Genomic DNA, 21,671 nt, shown 5'->3' with positions numbered 1-21,671 from the left:
GTGGGATCAACTACTTCAGCTGAAATACTTCAGATAAATCTGTCAGACACAACCACTGCACATATACTCATCCTCTCCAATTTGTACTAAATGGATAATTAGAGGCACGATCATTGTCTTTGACTTTAATGTTGGCTAGTACTCTGTCAAAGTCAAGAATGTATCTGCTGTGATGCACTGCTATTTAGCACTAATCTGGTCAATAGAGACTATAATCTGCACTTGTGTGCACCCACAAGGGCCCCACTATGGCTTTCTCTTACAGTTAATCACTAATTTGAAACAAATGTCCCACAGTACTTAAAAGAACCATCTACAACAGAAACCAGGGGTCTCATTTATCAACGTGTATGTAGAGCTACCAATGTATTAATTCTTGTGAAGTAAACATAGAATGTGTGATGTCCGATTTATCAACTATGTGTATGAAATGTATAGGCATGCATTTAAACAACTGAGTTTAAATCAACTGAGTACTGAGAAATCCTACACTCTTCAGGAGTCATCTACACTCTCCCGTGTATGCCCAAGTGATTGTTTTTGCACAAAAAACAACTCCAACCACTACAATGACGGTTACATTATCCTCTTAAGAATAAGGTGCCAACCCTTGACCTGGTGTATGACACAACAGCCTCACAGTAATAAGGAAAAAGAAAACTTTTCAGATATGAATATGACTAGAAATTCTAATATTGGAATTTGAGTTAGAAGGAAAAATGTTGTTTTGTGAGTCAAATTAAAGGAAAAATCCTTCTTAGCAGCAACTTACCAATGCTGTAAATTCAACATATATACACAATATAACAACTGAGATTGTCTTGATCAAAATGAATGTCATTATCATTATTACAAACCGTCAGTTTAACAGACTGTTTAACACTCATCAAAAGTAACAGGCCAAGGAGGCTTGAGGCTCCATAGAGTCAAATGCAAATTGTGCACCATTAGTACCATACAGTGCATTATAAAAGAATAAAATTTTGGAAAGATCTAATATTACACAAATATTTCACAGCTGCATCATGTCCTACCAATGGGATACCATTGGATGGCAGTCTCATTCAGACTGGGTCCTCTCCAACTCACAACTGTCTAAAGAGGCATTCCATAATTGTGGGACTTGTCATAAAGAACATAGAGATGCTTCAAGAGGGCTAGGATATCCCCAACTTCTCCAGAAGCTCACACTCACACGTACTGGTGGCAAACAAGCCAAGGGTTGATAGCACCTGTATGTCCACAGGGACAGCATGACTGAATGCCACCTGAATGTGGCATTGATTATGTCTTGTCACTTACCATTACTTTTGAACAACTTGCAATAATAGAAAAAGAATGAATAGTCATCATACTAATGACATTATATGATTGTTAGCGATTCACACGTAACAGTATGCCTCAGCAAATGCTATGCTCTGACATCCATACAGCTGTCAATATTATTAGATGTAATAGATGTTGTGATTCTCCTCAGCCTTTTTATCATCCAGTCATGAGGTTATGTTCTTATGGCCAGTCTGAAATTGCCAAGATGATAGCAAATTTCTCAGAAAACTTTTTTGTAAATCACATGTGTAAAAGTAATGTTGCGCAGAGTTTAGGATGAAATGTGTGTATGCATGGTTGACAAATGAGACCCCAGCTGGCAAGAAATATACAACTACAGGACACACAAGTAGAGAAAATGTACAGACAAAATTGCATTTTTTTCATGAAAAAACAATGATAAAAAATTAAGGTTTCTGGTAACAATTGTAGTACAGACTTGAGGGGAGGAAAGCAAGTTTCACAGATATCAACACAGGGTCCTTCATTGAAAGATTGTACACAGTGTATAACCTTTGGCATTTAACAAAGTTAAATAAATATTTTAAAAATCAATGAAAATAAACATTTACTAAGAAAATATATAGTGGTGCAATGCTACAGTGATCTAAGTGCAAGTATAATTTATCATAAAAATGAGTAGTGGTTAACATATTTTAAAAATGCAGCTCTATTTGGAATTACAGAGCTTGAGAAAACACTCCAGTTGCTTTTCTTCTGCTTGTGTAGTGTTTGCATAGGCTGTGTCAAAATGTAATTCTTCACCTTGAGTTGTCTCATTTTCCATTCCAAAGCAACGTGACAAGTGTGAGACACGCAACCTATTACAGTGTAAAACAGCAGCCAGGGTCCTCTGCTGTGTCCTGGTGGAGTGTCGCTGCTGGCCTGCTCTAAGCCAGCGGTGTACCTGTCCTGGAGCTGGGCTCCTCCACACTCCTTTTGTGCATTTGCCGGCGTTTCCCGAGAGAGCCAAGATGCTCCTCAGCACCAGAGCTCTCCTTGGGGTCTGCTGGCTCTCCACTGCTCCTGCTGACAAACACCGTGGGTGCCTGGGGAACCATCTCAAACCTCTGCTCACCCAGCTTTCGAGAGGACACCTTCCTTTTGGTCCTGGGCTGGGGAGAGGGCAGGGGCTGGTGCGTAGCAGAAGGGAGCAGAGCACGCTGGGAAGACGGGGCAAGAGCAGCTCCTGAGTCTCTGTGTCCCGCCACAGCAGCGCTGCCGAGTTGTGCCAGGGCCACTGGGATTTCCTCCAGTGATTCTGCAGAGTCAGAGTGATACTCAGCTGGAGGGCCAGCCGGTCGCACAGGGGCCAGCGGGGGTAAGGAGGCGCGCAGGGGGAAGGCTGGGAAGGGGAGGTGCTGGCTCAGGGAGGCCACCACAGTAGCTGCACTCACACTGGGGTCTACAGGAGAGCAGGGACACACAAGCAAGCAGTATTCAACTACAGAACTAGCACATACTACGCTAGGGATGAGCTTTGCAGTTTCACGGGACCATAGCGTGGGATACCTGAACACTTAGAAAAATACTACCTTTTACAGTTGAATGAATAATGTAAACACCTGCGTATACCTACACATTTACAAATGAATGTGATTTAAAAACTCTGCATGACACAGCCCCTGAAACACTTCACTGCAGCATGCACAATACTGTTTGAAGTCTCATGCAGTTTCAAGATAAAAGAACAGTACCATGGTATTCAGAGTGGATTTATGTTATATGTTTTCGGCTTTAAAGGAAAAGAGAAATAAAGTGTCTCACTTAATGGCAGTGTATGCAATTGTGAAACATGCCAGAGGCTGCTGGATATTTTATATGCATCAAATGTAGTAGCCAAACAGAATGCCATTTGAAAACTCAAAACTCGCTTGCCTTCCCAAGACAATATAACAGCAAAGTCTACACAATAAAAGATTAGTTGGGAGTGAAAACAGAATGATTCAACAGAGCTCCTCTCTTCCTCTGTTTATTCGCTTGAAGCCTTCTGTAAGTACGTTTTATTTGTCACTGCCTTGAGTACAACTTCAACGACAAGCAAATGTGAAAAAATGTGATGCCTAAAAGCGGCCAACATCCTTCTCATGTGATGTTACAGAGACCGTAGCTCACAATGAAGAGATGAACGACAGTAACTCAGCAAGCAGCCCACTACTATCAGACAGTCACATCTTATATACTACATATAGATATATCTTAATACACTTACATAACACCCTAATAAATCTTATTTTGATAGAGCAATAAGTAATAAGGAAAGAATTATGGTCTGGCAATCACAACTGCAGGTCTCTGTTGCAATCGCTGTTACTATAGAAGTTCCCCTTAAGGTATTTCTAAACTGAAGACTTAAAGCTTTAAATTAAAAATATATCTATATACCTGACCCTATGTCTGATAAAGATGGTAGCATGCAATTTAATGAATACCATTCGCTTCAAGTAAGAGATAACATGGCAGGATAATTTAAAAGAAGTGACAGCAGTGAAGCAACAGTACAGTTGAACTGATGAAAGAAGATGCGTCATTGCTCTATGTGTGTGTGTTTGCACACAGGCGTGTTCTTTCCTACCAGGCTCAGCAGGTTTGGGAGGGGGGGCTCTGCTGCCGCTGCTCTCCATTGGACGCTCATTGATCACCTCTGCGGGAACTTTATGCACCTTCTTCTTTTTCTTCTTCAGTGAAACATGTGAGAATCACACACAGTATAATATTGGCCATCCTGAACATATGGTGGCTAGTTTGCTGGAAGTCTTTCATTAGAATGACCTACCTTCCAACCTTTTGTCCACATTCTACATAACACTTACTCTATCACCTGAGCATAAGTACATTATGTACTGGTTAGGTCATGAGTACCTGACATAGGACACAACATGCCTTTTGCTGCAGGCAGCCAGATTGCTCACCACCAGACTGCCAGAGCAGATTATCTGACACCAGGCCAGATTAGTGCAGCTCACACCAGGTGTCAGAACACAGCAGGCAAAAGCCAGTGCACACCATGATTGTAGAGCTCAAACAAAGGGAAACGGTAGTGGAGGGCATCACATTAAGGCAGAACCTATGCCCTTTTACATATGTGTGTGTGAGATGGGGGGTGCATTTGAGGTAATGGCTGTGCCCCTCTCTTACCTGTGTGCGTTTTTGCGGGCGGGGGGCCAGTTTGTGCTCTGTTGAGATGGTGGGGAGGGGCTCCTCCTCAGCCATTCTGTTGGATGAACTCCTCACGCTGCCATTGCCATAGAAGCTAGATCCCGACAAACAGGCCAGAAAGGACAATCAGAACAAGAACAAACGGCAAAGGGCCACAGAGAGGATTACAGCTTTAGCTTCCATCCACTACTCTTTCCACGCTAAGACACCTGTCATCTGAATGCCGATTATTTCAGAGGTGACAGTGCCATGACATGTTCTCTTCAGGAATGTTGACTCAACCAAAGCAAATTTGGCTGGTACTAAACAGAAACCCTCTAAGGTATGAAAAAAAGCCTTGGTGTGGTGTTTGCATTTGATCCTTTATCAATGTAATGCAGTCTCAGTCCATGCCACATGACAATAACTGACGATCACCATGACCGTAATACAAATGCCTCAGATTCAAACTTCAAAGCAGACTGACATAATCAAATTCATATTTTAACTGTGTGAAAAGGAAATGTTCATGAATTAATTTAAGACTAACCCTACATACAGTGCACTATTATTACTGTTTTTTGCCTTGCAGTTAATCTAATTAAAACAATACACTGTTAATGTTATTTCAATTATTTATGAATCTAACTACATCTTGAAACAGCATAGAGAGTTTGTTGACTTACTACTGAATACAGTGTTCAATGTGCTTTGGAAGTCACCATGTGCTTAAAATATGCCCCACAATAACCTTAAGCATCCTCAAGGCTTCTTAATTCACGTTGATGAGTATTGCAGTGTAATCAGACTTAACATCTACACAAAACAAGCCTGTAAATTTGGCTGTCATGGCAACTGGCTTAGAGGGCATGCTAAAACCCTAAGGCCAAGAATAAAAATATTTTTGGCTCATGTCCCATATAAATTCACAGGCACAAACACACCTCCCATAACACTGAATACTATATTGTGACTTCTCCACATCTGGGTGCTGTAAGAACCACAATGGTAATGGGCAACACCTGAGAGCACAGGGCACAGGTAGCCCTTTTTTCTTAACATTACCACACTGTGCTCAATTAGGCCTGGAACCAGGGAGGGAGGAGAGCACTGACCTACCCACATCCCCCGTGTCTCAAAGAAATGTATTATAATAGACCCAGTGCATGCCCACCATGTTTACATTTCATCCATGCACAATGTTCAATGTCTGAGCAGAATACAGTTCATTGCTGTTGAAGTTCAACAGATACCGTTAACTTCCATTTCTCACGTCATTCAAGTCATGGGAAAATAATTTGATTTACTGTATTTTGTTTTTCCCAAAGAAAACTGGTCTCCATGCCAACAACAAGGCAGCCTATTCTGTCATCGCTGTTATGAAATTATTGTTAATGCTAAACGTAATGTTGTTTCATATATATCACGAAACAAGTACAAACTGGCCTAGTGGGATTGCTTGTGAAGTGCAGATCACCTCAGACAGGCTTAGTTTGCGTAATTTTGAAATTAGAAAGTTACTTAATTTTGGAATTAAGGTCTTTACACATACAGCGTCGCCCTGTATGTGTAAAGACCTTTAGAAAGCTGTGCACAAAATACGCAACGACAATAACAAAGAATACTCATTTTACAAGAACAAATCACAATGATTCAACATCACACTTCCACGAACTACAGTCAGATACATTTACATTTCACAAAAAAATGAGTGCAGCAAAAAGATATTTTTCTACTAAACATTGCTGAACTGCTGAATCATGTATATGACTCAGTAATTGCATAAAAAGCTAAAAAAAACTTTTTTTGTCTAAAATGATTAATCCAGATACATGACAATTTGACCCTTACCAGTTTGTACAACTGTGTATGTACATTTACTATTAAACAGGAAGCACGCAACACACTCTGGTGACTTCCAGCATTCGGAAGAGCACAACCCTTTGCAGAAAGTGAAACGCCTCATAGTGCTTTGCAGTGTGAGCCTTATTTCCATCCATAAATTTAATCACTCAATAAACGCTGCTAGTAAATCTGTGGCCATGTAAGAAAACAGTCCCTGCTAATGGCTTACTCTGGTCCTCTCCGAGCTGCCACTGTGGTGGGATCCTCCACATCCATCTCAGGATTAGTATAGCCCAGCGTCCCTGAATAACTTCCATCCTAATGGAGGGAGACACAGAAAGGAGAGAGTGGTCAAAAACAACTTTGCTATTAAACACTGTGCTCAGCAGACTGACAGACGCGATGGGGGGGATGACATACACAGGGATGATTCACCTGAAAGCTTCTTAATAGTAATCTTTGATGTAAATGTACATATACACTGCTTTCCATGTTTTAGTTACAGGGAGTGAATGAGATGCTTTAACGTAACAAACAGAATATGCCTTACAAAGAAGGATTACGCTATAAAGTGACACAATAAAAAACTGCATGTAATCATAGCAGTAACCTTCGAGAGCTGTTCCAATTTACATTTAATTTCTACTGCCATTTTAATTGAAACCATGAAATGAGCGGCTCCATGTGGTACGTAATGTTCATACTAATAAGGAAATTGTGTGTTTGACTTAATATAAAGATGTTTTCAGCATTGCTTAATGACAAGCGTTTAGGCACAGTAACTTCTGTTAATAACAGTATCCCACTGAAGTTTGGGTTGAGACAGGAATCTTTTGTGCTGGTGCCTAGCACAGGTGGTTGTGCAGGACCTGCGTTCTGTCACACACTGCCGATGCCAAGCCTAAATGTTAGTTGCCATGGTTACGTTGGCCTGACAGCCAAGGGGGGAACATGGCCTGAGATCACAGGGAGAGACAGGGATAGGGAAGTAAATCAGTCCAGTCCTGCAAACACCATGTCTGGCTGCTGCAGTGTGGCCTGGCACTATGCAACCGTGTGTACCACTAAAACAAACACTCAACAGAGGGACCGTGATCTAATTCAAACAGTCATGGGTTGGTCCACCACTACTCATAACATAGGTTGGTGAGTAAAAACTACTCAAACATTTAACTTCAACATTTTCTGTGCTACAGACTGTTAGCCTTTGTACTACGGCTTCATAAAAACAAAAGGACTTTAAAGTTAAGTTTTAACAATTATCTGCATTATAAACGCATATGAACATTAACTGAACACCTACAATACACTTCTACACATTATGTTAAACAAAGCACTGTTAAAAGTGTTATATCCATAGCGTTTATTGGAACTCCCATTATCCAGCATGCATACACAATTCGTATACTTCATATACCTGTAAAATTACATGGTGCTGTAATTCCTGCCACACATTTCAGTGTTGGCATTTAATTTTGTTTTAGCAAACATTATGGAGGAAAACAGATTCTTTTAAATTCAGATTATGTTCTTACCAATCAGACTGCCACTGATGTAACCAACTACTGCAGAAAGGTGGACTGATCATAGCACAGCTCAATATAAATCAGGTGACTGGTATTCTATTCAGGAAGAGGAAATTACCTCATTGTGTTCCCTGTGCATTTCCCATGTCCTTTGTTTATTTGGTGTGGCGTCCGTGTGATGTTTTCCTCTCACAGTGTTCAAGATCTATAAAAATTCTTCCTGAGAATGTTTTGATAGCCCTTGGATGCTCAGTGCTGAAAATCATTTGTCCTCATTATCACACCCATTACAGACCAATCTCCAGGGATACACAATGACATCACATTTGCTAGTATCATTCCAAAAACACTGGAATAACTTTGGTTTGGCATTATGCATCTGGAACATTTCCCTCATCTGTCAAAGATCACGCAGTGAGAAACCTCACAGATTTCACGTGCAGAGTGCTACATGCTAAATGCTTGCGAGTACATCTCTAGTGTCACATCATACATTTAGCAGTTGAAAGAGATGATTTTGTGTATTTAGTACACTGTCTACACAACCATAAATCAAAAATAATTACCTGCAGCCAATTCACCTACAAGATAAAGAGTAGCTTCAAACATACTGCCAGATTTAATATCTCCTCTTCCAATTTGGTAGATATAAAAACAAGAAACTTATTTAACAGCATTTTAACCACAAAGAAAATGTCCTGCTCTGCAATCAATGTGTGACATTTCCCCTCTGTAATTTGAGAGTGACACTTTGCATCCACCTCCCTGCAACAATGCATTAAAAACCAGCATTAAATCCAAAAAACAGACAATGTGCATAACTCAGCTAAGACTGCAGTCTGTATAAATGTTCCTCACTAATCCAGAACACACTTAAAAGAATGAGTAACACTAGCCCTATTAGCAGAGAGAAGAAGCTGGGAAGCAATAGCTGTGAAGATTGTGGGCTTTCCACCAGCAAGAAATAAGCAGAAGCAAGAAGCAGGTTATGGAACCAGGGTTTCTTAACTAGCTTTTGTTCTTCATTACTGAAAGAAATTGGGAGCCTTCCAATATGGATTCCTACTATTGCAATGTTAAGAATGACAACAGATTCCAGATTAACACAGTTGGATGTGAATGACTGTACCATCTGGCTGGGAGGAATCAGTTATAGATATGAACTAAAGGGCAGAACAAAAACAACAGCCTGTGAATTTCAGCACTGGTTAGGCCTTGGAAACAGAACAACAAATGCCCAACAGCAGCTACCTTCTAAGAACTCTACCAGGGCCACCAGAAGGAATCGGTTAGTTCTGGGAATACACAACATGCCCCAACATGACGAGGCAGCTGACAAACTTGGGTCTTGCTACATGCGGCAGTCTGGCCATTCTGTATGATCTTCCAGGAATTCAAACAGTCACCCCAGAGAAGCGATTTCATTTGTGAAGCGGGTGTGCACCGTTTTCAAAGTGCTGCTCATTCACTTCTATATTTTCACCCATAAAAAGAAATACAGCAGATATACCTCCAAGTGGAATATAGGTTTATCATACACATTATTCATGGTATATTAAGGAAGTCTATTAACACAGTGCTATGAGGATGATGCCACAGATCTCCATAATACTATGAAAAACGTAGCTCATAACGTCTGGTACATCCTTCACCACGTGCTCAAGCTGTAAACATTACTAATTAAAGTCAAACCCAAATATTTCATATTGTGGAAGTAAAAGAAAATCGAATAATTACCACAACAATTTTATCTTCCACTGAAAAGCTGACTGAAACATGAACAGGTACAGTACATCAAAATTATTCAAAATCCTACTTACAGACGACTTCCTTTAAGCGGTTAAATAATGCTAAGCTTACATTGGACGTTTGACATTCTACCATGGAAGCCCACACTTACTAACTGGGGTAGGTGCAATGTTAATCTTGTAAGAGCAGACTGTTTGGAAACAGTCTAGCCCTGTATTCCACACAGAGCTCAGGGAAGCATAATCTCCACTCCACTCCACTGCCCCAGACCTCCTCACTACAAGTGTCTACTCATTTACGCTTGTTGTTAAGTACAAGGGTACACACTCAGCTGTCCACAAATCTGCTGCATCAGAGCACTTCTCAGCCTTTGACACTAATGTTGGTATGTGTTCCATTTGAGCTGTGAAATTGCAAGTGTTGAATGTAGTTCTCACAGGATTAAAAATCTTGGTTTGTTTAATACTGGATAAACTGATACTCTTCCCTCATACAGTCTTGGCAACAGTGAACGGTTGATATTTGACTAGAAAATGGTCCTGATTACAGTTTAATAGACAGTCTAAAACAGACAGTTTTCTGTTTTGTATTTCACTTCTGTTTAGGCTTAACTTTTGAAATACCCATGCTACATCAACTATGTCAACTGTAAAACTTGATATCCTTTGGTAAACAAATCTGATTTTACTGTCTGTACAAAAAAATGCTGATTTAGATCGAATGTGCATTCTGAAGTGCAATAACATTGTTTCCTTTAGAAAACACTGCCCTGCTCAGAGATGTAAAGGTATGTAGAAGCATCACAAATCTAAGCGTGAAATGCATCCAAAATCACAAAAAAGAATCAAACAAACATACAAAAACCAACCTCAATGTAATGAATGGCTAGCTATGACTCAGCCATCAGAATTTATTAATATTTTCTATAAAACAGCCTTTATAGCCACTATAACTAGATTGGCCTTGTGCCAGGTCAGAAATTAAAATGAAATAAAATGAATTAAATATATTGTAATAAATAGGAATATATAAAAATAGTGTAAGAGAAAGAGAGAGGTAGTATGAACACTAATCTCCTAACTATCGGTCACAATAAGGATCCAGCCATAACCCATACAAACAGCATTCAGAATAATGTTATCTCATCACATTCTTCTCTTTAGCTATCTGACATTGTAATTCATTCAGGCTCTGTAGGCCTGAAGTATCTGACAGTTCAGAATCTTCAACAGAATCCTCAAATGTGACATGCATCTAACATTGATATGCATAAAAAATGTAAAAAAAACAAAAACAAAATAAAAAACAGCAGTAGCTACTGTCTAGACTGTTAATTATTTGCATTGCTGCAAATAATGAACATTATGGACAGTAGCTCTGTGTCAGTGATAGGAGGAACAGACATGTTTTTTGGATTTCGTGGTGCAAATGTAAGGGTCTGTACCTTGAGTTTTGGAGGCCCGGGATCAGGTCCAGAAGGGACTTTATTTGAATCTCTGGCATCCTGGCGATGTCGCTGACGAATGATGTACTCATATGTGCTCAGCCTGTTCCACACTGAATGAACACAAGAGCCAAACAGGAGGTCTGTTTGCAACCTAGACATAGTTATTTAACAGCACTGAAAAGGGGCTGTGAATTTCACATTTTTGAGGAACTTAAGTAGCCTCATGCCTAGAAGTGTACATGTTAATCAGTTTTTTCTTTAAATATTGATGCCTTGACAAATACCTTGTAACAAACAGTGTGATTTCAATGTTGAGGCAAACAAAACTATTGCCATCTAAAACACAATGACACTTCAAGCAACTCCACACACAGCTGATGCTGAAGTGTGGTGGTAGCGGTATGGTGTGTCTTGGGGACTTAACTACAGCTTGCACTGTTGAGGAAAACTGACAAACAGTTCCTCAGACCACCACTTACAAAGCCCTACATACAACATACAAGTGAGCAAGAGTATGTAGTGCTAAATGTACACCAGGAAAAAATGTGCATTTACAACATAAAATTTCAAAACCACTTATATATTGTCAAAAATACAACTATGCGTATTGCCAAGTCTGCAAGTGTTCAGTAATCTGCTGCAGCTGTTGACAGAGAAAGACACATTTAGCTACAGTGTTGATAGTGGACTCCTCTGAACTGTATTTCAGTAGCCCAAGAGGGCACAGAGAATTGATGACTGGTGATAAGTATCATAATTCTGCAGAGGAAAACTTGTTTTCCTCACCTCATCGGTTTATGTATGCCACATGAACCATTTCATTACATTACAATTCATGGCCGCTTATAATTCCTGACAGAAAATAATTTATTTACACAACAAGCATTTTATGTGCAAGTGGTGGCCTTGGTTACAAGAAATATTTTTGCATTGGAGGGGTGATAGCTAAGGCTGTAACCAAGGAAAACATTGCCCAAATCAGACTGCCAAATAAGACACTTTTTGATGAGGAAAATGTGCTGAATACTGAAAACTGAATGATGAGGACAAAATGGAAACTGCTGTATTTTTGTACCTATCCCCTTTACTCCAAGCCAAAACAAAAAATGGCACTGGTGGCCCACTATATTCTACATTTGTCAAAGGCGCATATCAGATTATGCTGCTGCTGCCTCCAAACTGGATGTGATGAGAAGCTGATTAACCTTTTCAACTGTGTCTCTCCTGCCACCTTGTGGAGGTATGTAGCTTTACAGGTGGTTCTGCTGCTAGAATATTTCAACACATGCAGCTTCATTTTGGAACCATTAAATTCTGAGCAGACAATTCATAGGACAGTTCTTTCTCAGCCCAAAGATATTTGACAAAGTATACAGGTGAACTGGCCAAACAATGACAGCGTGTTTTCAAATTCTTTACAACGTTTATTTTCCACACGGTAGCCAGCCATGCAGAACTGTATACCTCACCCATTCTCCTGTTCTACTTTCAATCTTTTTTAAGTATGGCACCTGAACATAGAACATTGTGACACATTGTTATAAAAAAGGAATGTAATGTATGGAAGGTATATACAATAAGAAAGGCAAAAAAATGCAATGACCACAACAGACACAGAAGCATGTACTCATTGTACATTACTGTCCATTACTACATCAGAATTATTTTATCCAGGTTTATGGCTTGTGTTCTGGGGGATCCTACAGATTTAAAGCCTAAAGAAGTGTCTGCTCATTGAGGTAGGACACAATAGAAGTGTACACTTGCAGAGGTAGATCACTAGGGAAGGGTAATGGCAAAGAGGTAAACAGTACAGACGTGAACACTCACTAAGGTAGATGTGGAAGCACAGCAGGTGTCCTAGCAACAGGGCTGAGAGCAGTCCCAGTGCAATAGTTATACCAGCCAAGGCAGGGATGGCTGGGCCAGTGGTGGATACAGGAGCCACAGGCAGGAACACAAACCACACCACTGTTTCATTTTTCACTATGGGCAAACAGAGAGACAGCACAGTATAGTCAACACACTGTATCTGACCTTTTCCTCTGCCTCTGGTATATTTACCACACAGACATCTCCATATAACTGTTCAAACACTGGCAGAATAAGCAACACCCATATCAATCCAGGACTTTTACGGTAGTCACACTGAGATATCAGCGTTCTCTATGTAACGTGTTTTCATCCTCATGTGATCATTTTCATTTTGTCATGCCAACAAAAGTTATTTGAAATAAAGCTTCATGTTCACAATAGTGTTGAGTTAAAAAAGGGAGAAGACATATTTTCAATTGCATCATATAAAATGAATTTTACCAGTGAGGAATAACAGGAATAAATAAACCTAGGTCTCGTCGGCTTACCCTGAAAGTGCTTGTCAGACCGAAGCTTTGAGGGATCCAAAAAGAACTCTATAAACACATAACTGGCAATGATCACAACAAGAAATATGCCAAGTAGTGCAGAAATCACACTGTTGAGGAAAAGCCTAAAATAGAAGAACAAAAAAGATAAAGAGATGTTAGATGCCCAACACGTACGCCGCTCTGACTGTGGTTACAAACTGTACTTGATCTTTGCTAATGAAATACGATGATGAACTGGAATAGCCTTGTTAACAAATGCCTGCAGAGTTCAATCACCAGTGGGCACTCACATTTCTAGGCATGGCAATCTAATCTGCAATCCAAAGGACAAGAAGGTGTTTCAGATAAGTGAAGGGATGTCATATTGACCGTCTGTAATCATGACAAACCCGGACAAGTGAGTGTGGCTGGGTTCTGGATCCAAGCTGCAGGCGCTCTGAGTTATACTATCTGGAAAAATAAAGCCTGCTCTGGCATCCTTCAGGCCTAGAATGCTGACGCTCCCAACAGATGTTGTAATACACCCCAATATCAACCTGCGCTGCATCTGGACACACGTCTTCAAACAGGATTATTTTCAGTAAGCAGTTGGCCCATGAGAGCACAACTGACTTTTGTAATGTGTAAATCTATAGCTAACAGAAATGATTACTACTGCTTTCTGGGCTTTTTAAAAACAGCTTTATCCATTAATGTGATATCGTAATGTTTTACTTTACTACAATTTATGAAACAGTGAATGCACACCTTTAAAAAGTAAAGGGGACAGTAATCAGAAAAGTATACTAGAAGAACTGACTGAACTAACCCTGACAAAGGTATGCTCACTACTGAAATATGGGCTGTTTTTATGGCTTTATGTCAAAACAAATAACTACACATCTGGAACATAACTGAGTGTGTGATCCATTTATCACCCTTCAAGTGTGATTAGTAACAATAATATTAATCACTTAAATTTACATTCATATAGTAAATTCTGGGAGGTCTTTCACATATTAGTTTTTTCACTCTGCTGTTTAGTCCAAATGCATTTGTGTACCACAAAAAGAGAATGTCTGCAAGTAATTTGAGTATAATGGTGTAATAGTATAATGCTGAGGCAGTGTGAGGGAAGCACGTGGACTCACCAGTAATTCCTGCTGCCCACACAGTTGTTCAGCCATCGACAGTGATGATCAAAGCTGGCCACGCATTTATTACATGCACTGCAGTGCTTCGATTTTGGACTCCTTAATAACAAAAGCTTAACATTAACATGTGACACAAGGCATACGACTAGCTGGATACAATAGCATCAGATAATATGAGAAGTGTTTGGATGCTGGTTTGTTTTCTCCAAAACCTATCCTACTCATTAAAAATGAACATGTGGAACACGAGCACTGTTCAGCAGAACATACACAATTGGCTGTTCTTAACTGGCAACAAGAGACTAAACACTAGGGCTGCAACAATAACCACATCACTGCCATACCCTGGTATTAGGAGGTGTACTGCGGTGTTGAGCCCGTCACCGCCATTACCGTCAAAATACCGTGCAGCCATCCTCATGTAGCTTTCGGCTTGGTCTGTGGCCTTGTCTACACGTATCCGGATATTTTCGAAAACTCACTTTTTTCTATCAGTTTTGAAAAGGATCATGTCCACAGTACATGTGTTTTTTAAATCTCTCCACACAAGAATGAGAAAACGATTCTAAAACTCCCAGACCTCTGCACTGAGCATACGCATAACCTTTAGCAAGTGCATCATGTCATTGTAACCTTCTGGTCGACTGACCAATCAAATCAATCGAGGGGACTGACGCTAAGGAGGTTTGGGAGTCTGGTGTTGAAAACTAGTGAGCAACTGCAACTGTCAACAAATAATGTTATGGAGGAAAACATTCAATGTATGATAAACATGGGTATAGACTGGGGTTATTAATTATAATGCGTGACAAAACTCATGTAAAATGCTTTTAAATGTGTGTAATAGCTATTTCTTTAGGTTTAAGTTAATCGACCAAATATTTAGCATTTTGAAATGCAACCCTTTCGCACGTAACTTATTTTTATGCTATGTAGCGCGCAAGTTACGTTACATGGTTTGTTATGTTTTCATCAGCGTTACTAAGCTTCTCATAGTTTTCAATTAGCATTTGCTATATTTTTTATGTTAAATCGCTGTTTCCTCAAAGCTAAAATTAGCTAGAATCTACTGTTCTAATTGCACCGGTTTTAGCATATGCGCTAACACAGGTGTGACTGTACGAGCGAAAGGGTTAAGAGAGAAGTAACGTCAAATGAATGAATAATTAAACACAGGGGGGGTTGGTTGCGGTATTACCGCAAACCGCAAGGTGGCATTCTTCAAATACCGCAGTAAGGAACAGCTGCAGCCCTACAAAAACACCAGTGTATGCTCTTCTGCTTGTGTTCCTCATTCTGTCCTGTCTTTACAGCTTACAGTAGGACTCTCAAGCTCCAGTCCATCATGTTTGCCAAAATTATCAAGAAAGCATTGAACAACACAAGTAATGTACAAATTGATTCAATAAGGGCTCAGGTATGATGAAACCTTGACATCCGTTTGCCCTGGAAATGAAGAGTGGGGTTCCACAAAGGAGGAATGATAATCAGAAGACTTTTCAATACTCACACGTCCACCTCACACAGATAACAGTGGCAGTTCTCAATGACGTGGGCATGCTTGGTGCGGTCAAAAACTGGCACAGGGCCCTTGTAGCTCTTGGCTCGGACGTTGTAATCAGCGGGATCGATGGAGACCGCAGTCAAGTGGACGAAAAGATGACATACAAACATGACGCCAGTACACTGGTGCCAGTTAAGGACTGACAGTGGTAAATATATGGACAAATTAAAGGAACAACACTAAACTTTCTGGTAAATGAATCATCTGCTGTACATAAAAACAAGCAGAAATTCTGCTCACTGATTAGAAATCCAGTCTCTTTTCCTCCTTTTTTACACAAGGAAAACAGAAAACAAAAAACAATGAAACAACATTGAAAGGATACGATGTAGCCTGCAGGGATCCAGTGGGAGGGTAACAACGGGACAAACACTCCAAAGCCAATGACAGCGAAGTACAGATAAAGGAGCCAGGCCAGGAATTGGAATGGGTGGGGTGGCCAGCTCCAGCCATTGGTACGAGAGCACAGGGGCAGTTCCCCCCTCCGCGGCCCACTGATGCTCTCAGGGGCTGTACGATTGGGGTTCTGATTGCAGACATCCATCTAGAGGGATTTAATGTTTTTTTTTTAAATCATGCAATGTTGACAATTATTCTGCCAATTTGCAAAGTCCAAAATGATCAAAAATACTGGTAGCAGCACACATGCACTCTCTATTTACAATTTATTAGGCAATTATTCTTTGAAAATGACAAATTTCAACAAAATTCATCAAGGCATCTTGGCTTCATTTTGTCTTTCCAAGTAAAACAAACAAAAAAACATCTTTATTTTTCAACAACACTCAGAAATGGATGTCATTCTGGCTACCTTTGAAGGACTTCAGGTTCATCCGACAGGTTGAGACAGTTCTATTTTTATGGTTTCAAAGAGATTTTCTCCATGCACAAACCTGCCGCTTTCATTAACCATGAGATTATCCAACCATAAGAAATCTCAAATTAAACATCACGTAACATCTTGGAATATTTGCTTACAAGTAAACATAATTTTATTCTCTTTTCCTAATAAAATTAAAATTTGGCTTCATCATAAATTGCTGGCACAAAGTGAAATCAACCATCAACCTCACCCTTCTGATTTTAAGAACAAATTGTACATTTAAATATAGGGAACTGATTACAAAATGAATGCTGAGGTAATGGTGAGGTACAGATATTTAAAGATAAATTTAAACCTATTTTAAACAATCCATATAGGGTAGCAAAATTTCAGGAATTGTCAAATTGGGAATTAACAAGAAATTTGGGGAATTTGTGGGATTTAACTGGCTTCTTGCACACTGAGTGCTATTCCCCTCTGAGCCTTTTATTCTCTTTACCATAAATTGAAATATATTTTCAGGAGTAAAACAGGCTTTAAAAGCTTTTTTCCAAGATTAAAGCTTTTCATTTTAATTAAGTAAAACTGAAACTTTTTAAAAGTCTTTCATTTGTTCATACCCTTTTGTTTGTTTCTAAGAAACCTTTAAGAGGTAAAATCTTACATGAATTATACATCACAATGAAAATGTCTAAAATTAAACAAAGCATTTGTCTTTGAGGAAATTTGCTTCCTTTGGTCAAATTGTGCTGCATCTTTGCGGCATTCTTGACATATGACTTTGCATAGTAATTGCATATGTACATGCCTTTTACATCTCTGTTAGCTGAGCTAACATGTCTTTACACATCTCATGGCAAATGTGGCATTGTTCTATGGAGAAAAATATATGGGGGAATTCTTATGAATGATGAAACAAAGGAAAGCATGACACCTTGCAATTTTATATGAACACTTGGTGGCTAATTAAACAAGACTGCAATAGAAATGATTTCATATTACTATATACAACATAAATAAACTATGCTTCTACATTGCCATGGACATAGTAACCCTAGCAAACAATGTTCTTGTGTGTAATCTCCTCAGAATGTTACCAGCATGTACTAAAACTGCTATGGCAGGTGTTACATGAAGTAATTTATGTGCAACTTATCACTTCCAACAATGTTCTACAGTGACTGCACTGAATCTAACCAGCAGCTCAACTGTAACCAACCTGCTCAAAGTTGACAACAATTCAGCTTGCAACTAATTTTGCACAAACTAACTAGGTATTTCATTCAGATGTATGTAGAATTAATTCATATTTAAATGTTGAAAGATGCAGAGGAAAATACACTTTCTAGACTCAGGAGAAAAATCATGCTCACTGAGTTTTTATGAAGGTCTGAAAAAGTTAAAATGTAAAATAAAATGTCAACACGGAACATCCACATTAATTTGTATTAGCTAACTAGCCAATGTTAGTTGCAAAGAAACCATTTGTAGACTGAGTAGAAACCACTCCTTCTTCTGTATCTGACCAAGTTTTTAGTTAGCTAGTGGGATCTGAAATGATCCATCGCTAGTTCTCCAGCTAAATACAACTTTTTTTACTTTCATTTTATTTGCTTAAACTGAAGTAGCCTGATAATCTAATCAAAGAGGAAAAAACTATTTTAAAAACTACACAGAAGATATAAATGTGATTGGATTTTGTCTGCATTTTAAATCATACCTGAATTGCTTGTGAATTACTACTGTGTAACAGTAAAGTTGTGTGTACTGACGTAACATACAACTAGCGTTTGCAGCTATTATTTACAATGTACACTTGCAATGCATCTTGCATGTCTGCTGTGAGCTTGCGTTGATTAGCAAATATGATCAAATTGTAAACTGATTATCCATTCTCTATATTGTGCACATTCTTGTCAGATTAATAAATGAACATTACATAACAGTAAAAAATCTCCCCCACCTTTTCAAGCCTTGAGCCATATTTTAACTAATGGTCTGGACCCTCCAGCTAACTGATATGGATCACTGATAAGATCAGAACACGACAGGTTGCACCTATAAACAAGCACTGTTCAAATCTAACCACCTCTAAACACAGGATTGTTGGCCCTACTCCTTGTTCTTCAGTGTTAGAACCTCCACAGCACCACCATCCATGCATGAGGCCAATTTGCTATTAAAACTGTTTTTTCTTTTCCCTCCATATCCTTCTGAATGTCCTGGTATCTTTTTTGTCAGCCCCTGCTTTTTCATGCAAGAGAGATCCTTTAATTAATCTGCAACAGTGTTCCCACATTTCATTTCTTCACTGTAATGGGAAATTTCCTTACAGTGGTCTCTCTACATGTTAAGACATATTCTTAAACTATATACGCACTGTGTGCATAAATATGTATTTTAGTTTATGGCTGTACCTCACATTACTACTTACATACATAGCCTGCACACACTACACCTACCGCACATAAACGCCAAGATGCCAGATGGTGCCTTCAACGCCAGAAACATTGGTAGTAACATATTTGCTAACTAAAGACTGAAGTAGAATCTTGCTTAAACATCCCTTCGACCATCAATTATACTGCTTCTAGCCTACATTTACAGAAGCTCATTCAAACTTTCCTTTTTTGTAAAAATATGATGCTTACGTTGCTGAAAATCACCTCCAATAGTCTGAGGAAAGTGCAAAATCCTAAAGCTCCATGGCGCACCAGACAAACCCCAGTTTAGCGCTATGTCGAAAGTACAATCATACTCAGATTTTCTAGGGAGACTCCAGCTTCATATGGGCTTCATCCAGCATCACACCACCCGAACAGCTTCATATAAGCAAGATAACATAAAAGTGATGGGCGCAGGTTTAAGCACTCGCGTTAACAGACCACCAGCGTGGATGCTCCATAGCTTCAACGGATAAAACATCACTTGACGATCAAACATGGAACGTACCTTCTCAGTGCGGAGTAGGAAGATGACAGCGGGCAATGCGCATCCTTATCCACGACGGCATCCTTGTCTCATCCTCTCTTGACAGCCAGGGATACCACGGGCCTGCCTTGTAAGCTAGCTAGAAAGCTAGGTACTTTTGTTTGGAGTGCAGCCTCTTTCTCTCCATGATCACGACCGCTACCTAGCTACAGTAGCTCTGATTTAGCACGCTGTCCTTCATTTACGAAACCTGGGCTTTAGCTAACAGTAGTTAGCTAGCTAGCTACATAACTGATAGTTCTGAAGCGAGGAAAGCGCACGCTGGCTATCATGTAGCTGGGCACCTCGCTTGCGAAGATACTGTGACAGTTACCAAGCAGTCCCACTAGACACCTCGATAATTATCTTGCTAGCACCAATCTAATTTGTAAATACACACCACATAACATTAATGTGACCTGGAGTATTAAAAATGAACATGAACTAATTAACTAACAAGCTACTTAATACCATACAATGTTTGGCTTGCAGCCTCGTGAGGTTATCTGGCTATAATAATAATAATAATAATAAAAAATTTCAAGCGATACTTGTGTAAGTTTAGATATCGTATATATGTTCAGTAACTAACGTAAAATGCAAATGGGTAACCAGTCAGATAGTATTAGCGTCATTCCGAACAGGTAGTTAGCTAACCGTTATCTCTCCATCTGCACTGTCTATAAATGATAGTTAGCTAGCGAATATGATTTGTTTAACCGGATAGCTTGCTAAGGCTACAAGCTAGTTGGCGCTACAACAGAAAAGTATTTTAACCAACATTAGCCAGTGCTTCTCTGTGGGTGACTTGGCTAATGTTAGGCTTAACGCCACGCTAGCTATTTAACTACGACAACAGAACTTGGCTAGCCGTGGGACTTTGAAAATCTAGTTAGCTGAGCGGATTTATGTTGCTAACGTTAAGTTCTTTAAATTTCCTCCGCATGTGCAAGCTAGCTAACCAACCACATACCTCGACTCTCGATGAAAACTGTTTGATCCATTTGACTAGAAAGCTAGGATAACGACATTCGCAGATGACCACCCATAGCCTGCCTTTCCCCTTCTCCGTTTCCCTCTGACTTCAATTCCCAGGTAGCTAGCTAGCTAGCTAGCAACCAGCTGCCCTGGAAACGACCAGCTGCTCACCCCACCTATTGGTCAGCTGATGGGTAACGTTCAGCACGGAAAGGATAAGGGACGAGAAGAAATATAGAGTATCGAGTTAAGGTTATTTCCGTCGACTAATATTTTCTGTGTAATAAATCAAACAAATATACAAATACACAAGTAAACAAGTCCACATATTTGTCCCGCAAACGATTGCATAAACACAACAAGGATTTTCCATTTATTGTTCGGTTAATGTTATACACCATGCACCAGACCAGCGTCAGTTAAATGGCATGTAAGTGTTTGTAACTGCAAATGTTTTTTTTTTTTTTTTAAATGCATTTCAAGTATTCCAAATTCATTATCCTAAACAAACGCCTTATATTTTATATATTCTTGAGAAACTATGATATTCTTGTTATTTCTTGAGAATAAACAAAACAACAAAAACACTTGAAATATTTGAAGTATTTTTAAATACTTCCATAAAAATACTTTTCAAATACTATTTGAAATGCCAGCTCACCATGATCATGTCTGGCAATATTGTCAGTAACTTTAAAATCAAGATGAAGGGCCTGCATTAGCTAGTAGCCATATGTAATGTAATGTAGGGATGGAAAGTAGCCTCATGTCCCTTATGCAGACAGCAACATCCATCTGTATTA

The 21,671-nt window shown here is 39.4% G+C and overlaps 1 protein-coding gene across 1 annotated transcript; it reads right to left on the bottom strand.

The window, feature by feature from the left end:
* Window positions 1-826: 826 nt before the first annotated feature.
* zdhhc1 (zinc finger DHHC-type containing 1) lies at window positions 827-21,017 on the bottom strand. The gene is made up of 11 exons (XM_036535790.1): window positions 19,873-21,017; window positions 16,423-16,641; window positions 16,044-16,219; window positions 14,531-14,632; window positions 13,398-13,522; window positions 12,865-13,020; window positions 11,032-11,144; window positions 6,542-6,630; window positions 4,468-4,582; window positions 3,905-4,007; window positions 827-2,734 (listed from the first exon to the last, which is right to left on the bottom strand). Exons 2-11 carry the CDS (start codon window positions 16,639-16,641, stop codon window positions 2,220-2,222), a joined length of 1,713 nt encoding a protein of 570 aa, XP_036391683.1. The 5' UTR covers window positions 19,873-21,017; the 3' UTR covers window positions 827-2,219.
* Window positions 21,018-21,671: the final 654 nt, after the last annotated feature.

Source organism: Megalops cyprinoides, chromosome 8, assembly GCF_013368585.1.
Source record: "Megalops cyprinoides isolate fMegCyp1 chromosome 8, fMegCyp1.pri, whole genome shotgun sequence".
In the NCBI taxonomy this organism is placed as follows: domain Eukaryota; kingdom Metazoa; phylum Chordata; class Actinopteri; order Elopiformes; family Megalopidae; genus Megalops; species Megalops cyprinoides.
The sequence above is the reverse complement of the archived record's forward strand: the minus strand, read 5'-3'. Positions and strand labels throughout refer to the sequence as shown.

What these genes read in the sequence shown, in the direction of transcription:
- zdhhc1 (XM_036535790.1), bottom strand. Translation starts at nt 16,641, where the DNA reads ATGGATGTCTGCAATCAGAACCCCAATCGTACAGCCCCTGAGAGCATC. An exon ending in CCGGGCCTCCAAAACTCAAG is followed by an intron (nt 6,631 to 11,031) that starts GTACAGACCCTT and finishes TCCCTCCATTAG; the next exon opens with GATGGAAGTTATTCAGGGAC. An exon ending in GCAGCTCGGAGAGGACCAGA is followed by an intron (nt 4,583 to 6,541) that starts GTAAGCCATTAG and finishes GTCGGGATCTAG; the next exon opens with CTTCTATGGCAATGGCAGCG.